Source organism: Syngnathus floridae, chromosome 3 (assembly GCF_059516105.1).
Source record: "Syngnathus floridae isolate MCC-2025c chromosome 3, RoL_Sflo_1.0, whole genome shotgun sequence".
In the NCBI taxonomy this organism is placed as follows: domain Eukaryota; kingdom Metazoa; phylum Chordata; class Actinopteri; order Syngnathiformes; family Syngnathidae; genus Syngnathus; species Syngnathus floridae.
In genome coordinates this window covers 19,189,897-19,203,394 of record NC_142415.1, presented here as the reverse complement: position 1 = coordinate 19,203,394, position 13,498 = coordinate 19,189,897, and the positions used below count along the sequence as shown (strand labels likewise).

Sequence of the window (13,498 nt, the reverse complement as noted above, 5' to 3'; positions counted from 1 at the left end):
ATAATCAATAAATATACATATATACGTATAAAAGAATATTTTTTTGCAAAAAACAAAAGAGTCAAGTTCATTGTTGCAATGAAAGTAGTCGCCTTGTTTCTCAGTCAGCATTATCCTGAGAAGTCATGAAGCTGTTGCTGCGGCAACCAGTATTGCTGAGCGTCAAAGCACACGTCGCTTGGAAACTGAGAAGACAAGAGAAAAGACGTTAGTTACATTTATCAAATAAAATAGTATTGTCCTTTGGACAGGCCGGGGTTTGAACATATTTTTTTGTGTTTACCACTGAAGAAACTGGACTCTTCTTTATACAAAAATCTACAGAATTCCTAATAAATGAATACAAAAATAAATAAATGTTTAGAATTCAGCCTTACATTATTTCCAATTTATTTACCAATAACAAATTTTACTTTAATGCTTGAAAATAGTAACTATAGCACATTTTTGGCATTAAATTTGAGTAAAAAAAAGACTAATAAAATAAAAGCCTTATATTTAGGGTTAGAAAAAATATTTGACAATGTATGTTAATCGTCAGAAATTGGCTTATGCTAATTTTCTACCAAATGAACTTTTCTGAAGAAAATTTGATTCAACACCTACTCCTAAAATACAATAAAATCAGATTTGGCCACATCATTTACATATTTCACAATATATAAAAAAAAATAGAAGAAAAAACAATGTCAGTTCTTTCATCCTGTTGTACAAAATTCTACACAGACTACTACGACTAAAATACGCACAATTCAACCTGATTTCAGCTGACAGTATATTATCCGATAATATTTAACACTGATTAATAATTCCAAAACCACACTGAGACTTTTTCACTGAGGTGTACATACTTGGCAGCCATATTGCGGTGTGAACATCTGGTTGGTGGCAGCCTGCTCGCATGATGCTTCTTGGTGACCGAGAAACTGGTTGAGGGTCTGCGGTGGCTCCGCCTGGCCCAAGGGTGTCCACTTCTGCTCCAGGGCCTCCTCGTTGAGGCCCAGCTGGGCCGACAGAAAGGCGATGTAACGGGTGGCCAAGCGGAGGGTCTCGATCTTGGTGAGGGTCTGGCCCTGCGGCGCCGCCGAGGCCGGCAGGTAGGACCTCAGATGGTGCAGCGCCTTGGTCAGGTCCCTCATCCGTAGCTTCTCCCGTTCGCTAGCCGTCTGGCGCTTCTTTCCCGGGTACCTGGATCGGGACTTCTTGACAGGAGCTGGAGCAGGAGGACTTAAGAAGAAGGAGTCCAAGGCATCCACCAAGTTGGGCGAGAAGGAGTCCTCGGAGGAGGTGGGGGACAGACCCGCGCTGAAGTAACCGGGGTCCGAGGCTAAATCGTACAGCGGGTAGGACTTCTCCAGGAGAGACTCCAGGGAGAAGTTCTGGTTCTGGTGGAGCTGGAATGAAGTCTCCATGTCTGACATTTTCAGGAGAAGCAATGTGCTGGGCTGCAAAAATGGAGCTAATGTGAGGACAGACGGAAGCGCTGCTCCATATATGTGGTGGAAGGTGCGAGGTTGCACCTTCCGAGGGGCTTCGAGAGAAGGCCTCGCACCTCGGCCGGGGGGTCCCATGGGAAAGGTTCCAGCTCCTGGGATGAGGTGCGAGCAGGCAGCATCATAAAATAGGATGCCATGCATTCACACTTTAAGAGCCCAACGCGCATGGGAAGGTCACACCAGACCTGCGTCCAGAATGGAGAAGAAATGCAAACAATTTTGACTAATGAAATAAAGTTAACACATCAAGAACTAACTTAATCACTTTTTTGTATTGCTCTTAAAAATCAAATGAAAGTATTGCCTCATTATAAAATAGCTGCCAATTAAATACACAGAAAATTTCAATTTATGCCCAAAAATCATAATTATTCACCTTGAAAATATGACACTTTTAAAGTAATTCCAAAATTTGCAATTTTTTAGCTAATGTGGCTCTTTTTTGTAAAAGGTTCCATTAGATTTGCAGCATAAACAAAAATTATACGAACAATATTTATTTTAACATGAGCCCAAAATACGTTTTAGGAAGAACTAATCTACAAATGATTACAAAAATTATTTTGTAGCTTTGCAACAAAAACAATTTGAATCAGACAATAATTTTGAATTGACAAAATGATTTTAATCATCGTAATTTTAAAATTGTTGCATACTTGAATTATATTACTCCCTATTTATCGACATAGCTTCTCTTGTACACCAGATATGAATTGGTTTGACATTAGTGATGATTTATTGTTAACGATGAAGAAATATAAATCAAAAACTGTGTTGGTTTTCAAATTAGGAGAAAAGTGTGCCGAGGCAGCTGGTAGGTGTGAGGGATTCGCACCTCGTGTCTTGTTTAGACAACCGGAGCAGATCGGGTAGTTTTCAAAGGATGGAAGCATGCGCCAATATTTTTGGAATCATCATTTAGCCACCACATTTTACTACATTTGATAATGGGGGTAAAATAAAAAAATCTATTTTCTAAATAAATGTCAAACTTTTTTCTCCACAAAATGATTTAAAATTGTAGCAAGAATTGAGAAATTCAATAAATAATTCTAAGATCATTTACATAAAATATTATAATGACAAAATAATAAGATTTCAACCCATTTAAATATATTTTCAGTGCTGTTGATGAACTTTTCAGCATCAAGTGGTTTGTTGTGGATTGAAGCATGGAGAAGCTTTCCCACAAACGAGGGTGTCATTTTTGCCTCCTGCTCCAGGTCTAGGTGTCACCTTGTTATTGGGGAGGTCTCACGCCTTCTCCTTCATGTGAAAAAGAAAGAAAAACAACAATGAGGGCAGCAAAGGACCAAAGTCAGCTTTGCTTGTGTTCTCTGTGGCTTGTGCAGTTTTTTGCTTGACCCTTTACAATAATTGATAAAAATGGTGTGGCACTATCAAATCTAAATACTATAAATAAATAATACCTTCCTTTTAAGCAATGCTATAAAGTACACTCAAAAAGATATAAATAAATACTACAAAATAAAGAACATTTTAACAAAAAATGTTTTATACACACAGGTCCATTACATTTGTGGTGCCTAATGAAGTGACATCACGCGTGTTATAATCCACATTAGCGGCCAGTGTTGTTTACTTACATGCTCTAATGAAGCAATCAGCGCCACGGCGTTAAACCTTTCATCCCTTCTTAGGCCTTATTAGCTAAAAGGGGCCAAGCGTTTGTGATGTTAGCCTGCATATTAAATGAAGTTAATAAGGCTGAGCTAAAGACGCTTCTGAGAAGTCCGAGAGCTTGAGTCTAGACTCAGCGGTGCCAAGAAAGGCATAGCTACATTAGCACCAAAGCGATAAATCAACTTTGGTGCATTGGTAATGCTGTATATTGCTAATTCTATGGTTATCAGCACAATTTTTCTATCCTTCTGTAGTGACAAATAAAAAATAAGAAAAAGTAACAGTAAATTTATGGAGTTCACGTTTTATTTTATTTGTACACTTTTGTAGTTTTTTGGAATTGTGTACTTTTGCAGAAAATTCAAGCCTTTAAATTCCATTAGGACAGTTAAACATGGGGCAGAGCGCACCTGTCGTTTTGTCAGGTTTAAATTCTTTTAATGGATTTCTGCAAACTTTAATTGTATATAACGAGGAAGTTATACACCTATTGACTAAAATAAAATTATATAATAATAATAATTTAAATAAATTAAATTTAAAAAAAGAAATAAAAATCCCGCTTGATTCTCCACGCATGCGCAGATGAGCTCAACAAGTGACTTCTGGGACGTGTTTACACCTTCGACAGCGTTGATAGTTCGTGAGGATTTATTTAATTTGTGTCCTCCTAAACACCTAAAAAATGATATATTCAGCGTTTAGTAGAGTTTCAAACGCGTGTGGTGGTCATTGTGATGGATTCACTGAAGGGGACACGTCCAGAACCAACTTTACCGCCCTTTTCAGCACTGTTCACACAGGTGAGTGAGCTAGCCTTAATTTGGGGATATTTGGAAGACAAACTGACGGTAATATAATGTTAAAATCGATAAGATTTTTTTTTAAATGAAAACAAAATGATCTCTTGCTCTTAATGTTGTTTTTTTTCGTCGTTTTTCTTGTTTATCTGGAGCTTTCATGTGTTGCCTTCAAGGACAGTCTGAAAACAGATGACCTTATGTAAAATGATTTGATTTGAATTGATGATGAGAATGATTTATTTGTGTCAAATAGTCGTTTATCGTCTGGTTGAGGCACAATGTGGTACAATACCTGGTAACAACCAACAGAGGGTACTGTTGCGTTCATTCAACCCTTGCAATCTTTTGTGGAGTAACGTTGCATTCCTCGAAAGTGGGAAGTCGAGTTTTCAATATTCCGACAAGAAAAAGTGCACCGGAACGCCACACAGAGTTGCTTCATCTGACGTCACTTTTGTGACCTCGATGACGACACTGGCCGCGAATGGCAAAATCTAACTTAAAATATTTTATATAATATTAAATATTTATATAAAGAAAGCAAATTCTAAAGACAGTTCTGCTGGGGAACAAAACAAATTGAAGACACGCTATTCCGTCATTTTCACCAGTTTATTATAAATAGTGGTGTAAAAAAACATATAAAAATAGCATGTTCCACATTTTTATATTTACACATAAATACAAAAGACATATGAAATATTTTTAAAAAAATATATAAATTAGTCCATTCACAGTGAGGCAGTAGTAGTAGTCGTTGGATGGTGGCGATGGCGGCTAAGTTGTCAAGCCCAGTAGTAGTCGTTGTACTCAATCTGAAGTGAATACAGAAAATCTCATTTTTATGACAGATAGATAGATAGATAGATAGATAGATAGATAGATACTTAAAATAATTTAGGTCCTGTTTTTTACCTGAGTGGCGGTAGAAGAGGATCCTCCAGGTGGCAACATGCCAGGAAAACTACAGCTCCCAGAATGCAACGCTTCGGCCTGGCCTTGACACTGCTGTGCGTACATGTCATGAGGAGCCTGCGGAGGAGGACTGGCGTAGTAGTATGGCGAGCAGGATGAAGACGAGGATGAAGAGGATGAAGATGAGGAGGGCGTATCCCCGAGTTGGGCCGAGAGGAAGGAGATGTAACGGATGGCGAGGCGAAGGGTCTCGATCTTGGTGAGGGTTTGGCCCGTAGGGGCCACCGAAGGTGGCAGGTAGGACCTCAGGTGGTGCAGCGCCTTGGTCAGGTCCCTCATCCTCAGCTTTTCCTTCTCACTGGCGCTCTCACGCTGCTTACTCCGGACCCTCACTGCTCTCCCGGGCTTTCCTTGTGAGGCCACTCCGAGGCGGGAAGTAGTACACCCGGCCTTCGCGGCTTTCTGAAGAAGAGGCGACGGCGATGAATCCGGGGACAGGGTCTCCGGCGAGGAGACTCCGGAGAAATCCGAGTCGGAGAACCACTGCTGGTAGTGCAGGCTGTACTCGAGCACGGAGGAAGAAGACATGTTGTTGGCCATGTTGCTAGAGAGAGTGTGTGCTCCTCTGCTCCTGAGCAGCCTTTTTAAAATCCAGGCCGCGGTCCAGAAGGTGCCAAGTGACACCTCCGCACATTCCCCACACCACGCACACACAACACACAACACACACAGACATAGAGAGTGGCCATGGCTGGGAAAAGCAGCAGCAGGAGCAGAGGTGTGAATTTTGACTCCTCCTCATAACAATAAACACATTTTTCCCTCTTTCTAGGGTTTGTGGTTCTGGTTAAGATGAGTTTGGCACATGTTCTAATATTTTTGTATGGGACGCTCTCGTGCATTCATTCAGCGGGAACAAAGTGAACATAAGATTATAAAACACACCAAAGGAATGTTAGTTGTTAATCCTTGCAAATATTTTGGAGTTAGCTTTCTTCTGTTTATTCTCTGAAGTGCTTATCGTCAAAAGAGTCGCGAGTGTTAGCTTTAAAAAAATAATTTTTGTTTTGTGCTTATTGGACATGTTCACTTTCTGGAAAGTTGCATAAAAAAAGAAAAAGTAGTTTGTGTGTGTTGCTAGCTGATCTTAGCTAGCATTAGGGTAAATGTTAGACAGACATATCAACAAGTCAGAAAATTATTTAATAGTTCAAAGTACTTGCACATTTTGTTTTTGATTTAATTAATTTTTTTATATAAGTCTACCAATTTCTCACAAATATTGTGCATTCCTCTTTACTTTTCTTTCTTTCCCTAATTACTTTAATTCAACAAATCATAAAATGGCCAATGTTGTGATGGTGATAATTGAGCTACGGAGATGATTGATTTGTGACCCGCGTCAATAACGTGACATCATTTTTAATTGCCATCGCCCTGAAATGTTGACACAAAGCGCGAAGACCTCACGTCTCTTTTTTTTAAATTTCTCGACGCATTTGATGGCAAAGCAGTGGCTTTGATTAAAAAAAGATTTTATACATAAAAATGTTCTGATGAGTGTGTAACGACGATGATGTAGTGAGCTGAGGTGCGAGGCCTTCACGCTGATGAGAAAAGATGATGCCCAAGGTGTCACTTCACACTTGAGCTGTGAGAACCTCGCTCTGACCATTTCTTCTCCTTGTTTGGACAACGCTCAACTGTGCGAATTTTTCACACTGAATCTGAAGTTGTGCTTACTGTAATGTTGATTGGACTTTATATTTGGAACATTTCAAATGTGGAATTGCGCTGTTGGGAAGATCACAAAATTTAATTTGTAACAAAAATCTATAGTTTCAGCAATTAGACCAAGCCCCGATAGCTGACACAAATACTATATGAACTTTAAAATCGTGTATATAATGATGACATTTTTAGCTACGCATTAAAAATATTAATTTCTATGAATTACAATTCCAGTTTAATAATAATTAACATAAAAGGCAAGTTAAACAAATCAATGTGCATGAAAATATTTTCTTCTTTAAGTCTTAATAATTTCTTCTTTAAGTCTTCCACGTCTTTTTTAAGACTCCAAAAAACGCCGCCGAAGAGTTAAATGAGTTCACCAGGCAGTTGCTGTGTCAAGTGGAGGGCAGAGTGAACCGGGCTTGAACCCGTGCCACGACCCGCCCATGCACTGCGGCCGAGGTGAGGCTGTGGGAGTGCGGCGGGCAGTTTGGCACCTCTCTTGGGGGTCATCGCCCACCCACAGCAGGCTCTGAGATATCGGGCCGCCTGCCACCTGTCTGTACCCTTCGGCCATCTTGCCGTGACCTCCGCATGGAAGGATCTGGACTGATGAGAATTGGGAGGTCGTGTTGTGATTGAGGGGGTCACGCTAGACACCTTAGGTGTGAAAGGAGGTTGGAGCGAGAAGGTTTTCCGGAGGTGGATGGTAAATTTCATCTAATTGTGACAGGGTGACTGACATCGACAATTGGGGAGATGATTATTGTCGAGGCCGTATGAGTGGGTGAGTGCCGATAAAGATGGCGGACTCATCATCAGCACGAGTGTGTCAGAGTAAACATGTCCTCCGAGTAATGCTAGCGCTAGCTCACACTTGTGTGCTAACATGTTCTAGCGCACAGAGCTGCAAGCAAAGCTACATTCTTGATTCACAGCTGCCTCATACTACTCATTCTCAATCCATGTTACACATATTTTATTTTAAAATTAGTAGCGTGCCGAATAATAGTTTGTAGTTTCATAACTGGAAAATGGATAATTTTTATAATAATAATTATAAATCATTTTATAACAATTAATATATATTTTTTAAATTTTTCTGAATTCTTTCACTGCCATTAACGGCGATAGACGTCCATTTTAATTGGGCTGGCAGTGATGGAGTTAAGCGGACAATGCTAAAATAAAAAGCAACACGTCGGACCAACGTCCCTGATCTTTATTCAAGTCATGACAGAACTACTATGTTACATCTAATTTACACAGGTCTACAATATATACAAGCACAAGTAATATATTCATTGAATATTTTGTTGACGTAAAATCACATGCACGCGCACAACCATGGCAAGAAATAAAAGTCACACACTCCGCAGAAATGTTGACACGTGTTGTCAGAAACGCAGCAGGTTTGTTTAAGAATGTTCTTTGTCAGTCACAACAATGTTACAGTGAAAATATAGCAAACAAAAAAATACTAATACATAATCTGGAGTCATTCCCATTTAAAAAAATACACACAGATATAAGGAAAAAAATGAATATTAGGACTATATGTCAGAACTTGATGAAAAAACAGGGTAGAAAATACAGAAGACCAGAGAACTTTCACTAAATTCCTGAACTTAAAATAAGCTATGCATGATATTCAAATACTTGTCAAAATGGAAAACAGTTGTGGAATGAAAAGGAATTTTCAATACTATCGCATCAGTCGTTTCTTGTTATAGTTTCCACCAAGCGGTAAATTTAGTGCGTTCAAATTTTGCACCATTTGACAAACTTCTGTGTTTTTCAGTAATTTGATGCTAAGAAGCAACAAAAAAAGCCCACATCTCCAAATTTAATTTAATTTATTTATGTTTAATTTAATTTATTTATGTCTAATTTGGACCATAAATTAAATTATTGCTGTTATTTTTGGAGGGCTAAAATTAACAAAAAACTCAATTTAAATAAAACATCTAATTGTTTGCTTGGCAACCAGTGACGTGAAGATAATAAAGCCAAATTGTTGTTCTGATTTTAGCACCTTTATGTCAACAAACTTGCCTATGTAGTTTTTGTTAGACTAATCAAAAAAGTTTTTGTCGCTAATGCTATGTCAACGTAAATCGTTTACCGCCGATGAATTCAATATCGAAGAGCAAGGCCACCCAGTAAACATAACGGAGGACACGTTAAAAGCCATTTCTTACCTGGTACCGTCAAATGCAAGTCTACTGCTTGGTGGAAACTTTTGGCTTTTTCCGAACAGGAAGAGGAACCAAAGCACAACATGGCGACAGGAAGTACATCACGTTTAAAGCACTGTTCTGTCTTTTTAACGCGGACCTCAAAGGAAGTAACTAAATGACTGTGTAAGTTGAATACGAGGGAAAATACAAATCGAAAGACAAATACTAGTTTCGGATTTTCACATGATCCAGCGGGGCCTGAGGATCGTAACGGGAACAGCAAGTGAAGGTCCACGGAGGCAATGTAAAACATCCGGTTCTGGATCCGCGGCGGTCACCTCAAATAATTGGCGGTCAGCTGCGGTCAGACGGCCAGCCCGCTGGCGGCGGTGGCGTTGTTGGTGCAGGCGGCTGCGTTTGGCTTTCTTCAAGACAGGATCTTCTCCCGGGTCTCGGGCAGCTTTAGCGCTAGCAGACCCCCGCAGACGAGTGCAGAGAAGGCCAAGAAGATTGGGATGATCTTAGTGATGCCCACAAACTTCGCAAAGATAAAGCTGGCAATGATGGCGGCCAATTTGCAGATGCCGTTGAGGACGCCGAACGCTGTGCCTCTGCAAAGACAATTATATCTCATGATCCTCCACTGGAATCGAACTCCATGCCCAAGAGGGTTCAGGAAGTGGTTAAAAATTTCATGGCGACAAAAATACCGATCAGACGTCATTAGAGGTTTTATTAGCCACTGGCTAACGTTAGACTCTACCTTTTAGATGATGGGTATAGTTCCACGGAAATGACCTCCAGTCCGTTCCAGGCGGCCACGCTAGCGCCGTAGAACAGACACTGCCAACATATGACCGCTCCTTGACTGAAACTCAGCAGCAATAGAAAGGTGCAGGCGGATGACGCCAGCATGGAACCACCTGGAAGGACATCAAACAGCAAGGTTTTCCAAGTCTGCCTTGATTGACAATTCCCTGATTAGAAATCGTAGTAGTAGTCCTGACCTATTATTCGGATTCGTCCGATCTTGTCCATGAAGAGCGCCGAGATAATGTTTCCCGGCAGCACCGCCAAGCTACCCAGAAAGCTGACCAGATAAATGACGATATCGTTCTCCTCCTGGAAATTGAGGTGGCAGCCTTTCTTGGGGTGCAGGAAGGTGGTGTTCTCCATGCGACAGTCTTTGAATTTCTCTTGCCACAGATCTGGTGAAAGACAAGAAAGTATTCCAGAGTTGTTAAAGGAGGATCAGTCGATAGGAAAGTTGATAGGTGGATACCCGTGTTGTAGAAAACTGTGTTTTTGATGGTGCAGTTCTCAAAGAAGCTGTTGGTGGACTTGATGTCTTCAAAGTAGCAGTTCTCAAACAAAGAGTCTTCAAACTTGACCGATTTGATCTCAATGTTAGCAAACCTGAAAAGCAACACGTATTTTCAATCCAATTCCTGTCGGTTCGTTAGAACGGAAGCTGTGGACGTACTTGTCGTGAATGTACTCGCCCTCGCGGTGCACCTGGTTGACCAGCGAAAAGTTGAAGTGGAAACGCTCCACGCGTTCCCGATGGAAAATGCGGACTTTGGATTCGTACTCCTGGTACTGCATGTACTTGATCATGTCGGGGAACCAAACTCCCAGTCCATGGTAGCTAACACACACAAACATGTATTATCCCGCTGATGCTAACCGTTAGCGTAGTCTTAAAGCCGTTAGCGTAGCCTTGAAACAAGAAACTCTTGCGAACTACATGGGGGTCCATGGACCTCAGCTTGACAACCACTTTTTGAAGTACCTGAAGGCCAGACAGAACCAAACAATGACCAGGAAGAGGCCTTGCAGTCGCAGGTCAGGCGCAGCCAGTGACATCACGTTAGCCATCACCTAATAGACAAAACAGAAACTAAAGTGTGAGGATGAGAAATTATTTCCGAGGTGCGCTGGTGACTCGTGACCGACCTGCTGCAGCATGGTCATGTGTCGGACGGTCCAACGCTGGAAGGCGGTGCCCGTGTCGCTCTGGATCTCGATGAACTCGTCCTCCTGCGTCTGCGGCGTTTTGATGCTGGTCACCTGTGGCGCAACGACAAGTCGTCAACATGTCGGCACAATGATATTGTCATCTTCACTCACAGTGAAGACTCTCTCGGGTTCGCCTTTGGCCTTCCAGTTGGTGTCGTGAACACGACGCAGGATCATCCATGCCTCGTCGTGTCGGGCGCTCTGAAATGAACCGAATAGTTACAAACGTATAAATATGGTGACAATATAATCCTTATTTTTGCTAGCAGGAACTGGGTTAAGTACCGATTCAAATACCGTGATCTTAATTTAAACTGAGAATACCTTTACAAAGAATTTCCCCATTTTTTGCAGAAACCACAAATTTCCCCTGTGATTGATAGCTTCGCAAATAAAACCGACTCCATCCATCAGCATCGTCTTATTTATCGTCTGCGCTCTATTTTTACGCTGCAGCCAGGTATGCAGTTGTGTAAGAATGTTTGTATTCAGGGCCCGGTCGGCTGTCACACACAGTAAATGAAAAACACCGCATGTGGTTAAGTGGCTGACAATGTGCTGGAAGACACGGCCGGGTGCACACCGTGTTCCGGTTGACGGTTTAGCGAGCCTTCGCTACCTTGGCATAGCGACGGCGTGTTGCTTTTGGACGGAAGGTGTCTTAATAGAAAAGAACGCAAGCTAGTTGAGCTAATAGCAAATATTAGAAAGCAGGAGATTAATAATTATGCCGTGCTGACCTCCAGGAGGAATCGCGGACTTTCCGGCATGAAGACGACGCCGACGAGAGCGGCCAGAGCGGGAAAGAGACACACCAGGATGAAGATTCTCCAGCTGTGCATCTGGAATTCCGTGCCGATGGCGAAGCCCCAACCTGATGGCGCATTTTGTGGTAAGTCGGAGTTTACATGATCTCTTTGGCCTTTCTCTGCAGTTGTGTGGATTATTTGCGGGTTGCAATTCACACTTTCACCTCTTGGTGTTTTGTTTTTCTCCGTGGAATCTTGATCCAACTATTACTCGTGAAAGGTTTTGCGCGAGTTTGTTTGTGTTACCGTAGTGGGGGATGATCCCCCAGGCGGTGAAGGAGGCGTAGAGTCCTCCCAACATCCAGAACATGCAGAGCCAGCTCAGATGTTCGCCACGTTTGTCCATCTGAAGGAACTCGGTGAAGTATGTGTACACGATGGGGATGGAGCCTCCGATTCTAGAAGAAATGTCTCGCTAATTATTAGACACTCGTGTCATGGCTAAATACAAGGAATAAAAGTTTGTTTTGATAATTCCATATTTGCGTTTAAACCAAGTGGCAGGGGTAAAACTGGTTAGTTTATCAATGCAAATTTTGTATGCAGTATCATGCTAAAGGTTAAACGTTAATACTCATCTAAAAATAGTTCTTTGGATCTTATAGAATGCAAATGTGAACGTTCATTTAAATAATGGTGCAAATGTGGATTACTTACGGTGAAGGTCAGTGGTAATGACATTGACATTTTACACGTCAAATATGAATTTAAATGAAGAAGGATGTGTGTGAATCTTACCCGAAGCCTGAACAAAACCTGAAGAACAGGAAGAAGCCGTAGCTTTGAGTGAAGCATGACAGGAAGGAGAAGATCAGGTCGATGGACAGGACGTAGATCAGGCATTTCCTGCGCCCCATCTTGTCGCACAGACCCCCCCACACCAACGCCCCCACCATCATGGCCACGTACACCAGCAGGCCTGATGGACACAAGTACGCCTCTTGTTACGTACGCATTATATAAATATATAATTTACACATATATTTTTGAAATAATTAATTAAATAATGAATATATAATATATGCATATATTAATAAAATAATTAATTAAATAATAAATGTAATTCACACACGTATTAATAAAATAATTAATGAAAAATAGTCAACAAATTGCATTTATTCGCTGAAAGTATTTTCTTGTACGTGACCTGGAGTCCCTTTGAACTTAATAATAAGGTATAAGAAGAACCAAATAATATGAATAATAAAATGTAAAAATGTAAATAAATTCTTGCTGTATGCAACATAAATACATTTTGATATGTTAAATAAATGTAAGGGTGTTTTTTAGATTGGATTTTAGGTCTTGCTGTTTTTATTCAAAATATATTTAATGTTATTTTAATGCTATTCTATTTCATCCTATTTTATTTCAATGTGTCCCTAAGTGTGTCAAATAATAGTGAGCATCGTTAGCATCGTAAACGACCTCTTTAGACGTGTGGCCTGGCAGCACAAATACATCTAACATCCACCAGGGGGCAGCATTTGCCCTTCTATGAACACGTTCAAGTCCCCATTTGATATGTTTTTAGAGACTGACTTCATGTTGACGCCAGCGATCAAGACGGCTGAATATTCATGCGGTAGAAATAAGAAATAAAGGTCAGCGTCATAAAACGAAGTCGGCGACTGGCAAATGTTTTTCCGCCGCCATTAAGGGTTTGTTAATGGCGCCGCCTCGGTCAGCAGGTGTTCAAGTCCAGTTGAGCCATTATTATACAGCTTCGATGAACGACCCGCCGCGCTGCCCATTAGATACAAACCATTATGAACTTCCTCAGGGGGGGATTTAGTCATCCGTGCTTCCCAACCTGCTCAGTTTTACTACACGGCCCTAAATACAGCACGACCGTAAACGGCTTAACGGCACGTGCAGCCGTCGTGTGTACCTTTCCT

General features: G+C 41.1%; 4 protein-coding genes across 8 annotated transcripts in view; 1 reads left to right on the top strand and 3 right to left on the bottom strand.

The window, feature by feature from the left end:
* Positions 1-6: 6 nt before the first annotated feature.
* On the bottom strand, positions 7-1,682 carry LOC148400959 (uncharacterized). The gene is made up of 3 exons (XM_088371256.1): positions 1,553-1,682; positions 852-1,445; positions 7-185 (listed from the first exon to the last, which is right to left on the bottom strand). The coding sequence occupies exons 1-3, from the start codon at positions 1,661-1,663 to the stop codon at positions 111-113; spliced, it is 780 nt and encodes a 259-aa protein (XP_088227382.1). The 5' UTR covers positions 1,664-1,682; the 3' UTR covers positions 7-110.
* A 2,053-nt stretch (positions 1,683-3,735) lies between these two features.
* The window catches only part of akap13a (A-kinase anchoring protein 13a), a 72,652-nt gene continuing 62,889 nt past the window's right edge, over positions 3,736-13,498 (top strand). For 4 of the 5 annotated variants that reach the window (XR_015857749.1, XR_015857748.1, XM_088372016.1 and 1 more), the window contains exons 1-2: positions 3,737-3,943; positions 11,538-11,683. Coding sequence is in view for 3 of the 5 variants with exons in the window: in XM_088372016.1 (XP_088228142.1) it covers positions 11,560-11,683 (124 nt within the window). In the remaining 2 variants the exon portion in view is untranslated. Of the gene's footprint in view, positions 3,944-11,537; positions 11,684-13,498 lie in introns of all 5 variants that reach the window. The other variant, XM_088372014.1, reaches the window with a different exon arrangement.
* Positions 4,614-5,458, bottom strand: LOC148400958 (mesogenin-1-like). The gene is made up of 2 exons (XM_088371617.1): positions 4,859-5,458; positions 4,614-4,758 (listed from the first exon to the last, which is right to left on the bottom strand). The coding sequence occupies exons 1-2, from the start codon at positions 5,456-5,458 to the stop codon at positions 4,729-4,731; spliced, it is 630 nt and encodes a 209-aa protein (XP_088227743.1). The 3' UTR covers positions 4,614-4,728.
* sv2ba (synaptic vesicle glycoprotein 2Ba) lies at positions 9,200-11,136 on the bottom strand. The gene is made up of 9 exons (XM_088371044.1): positions 11,116-11,136; positions 10,903-10,992; positions 10,729-10,842; positions 10,565-10,653; positions 10,256-10,420; positions 10,055-10,188; positions 9,780-9,980; positions 9,536-9,695; positions 9,200-9,383 (listed from the first exon to the last, which is right to left on the bottom strand). Exons 1-9 carry the CDS (start codon positions 11,134-11,136, stop codon positions 9,200-9,202), a joined length of 1,158 nt encoding a protein of 385 aa, XP_088227170.1.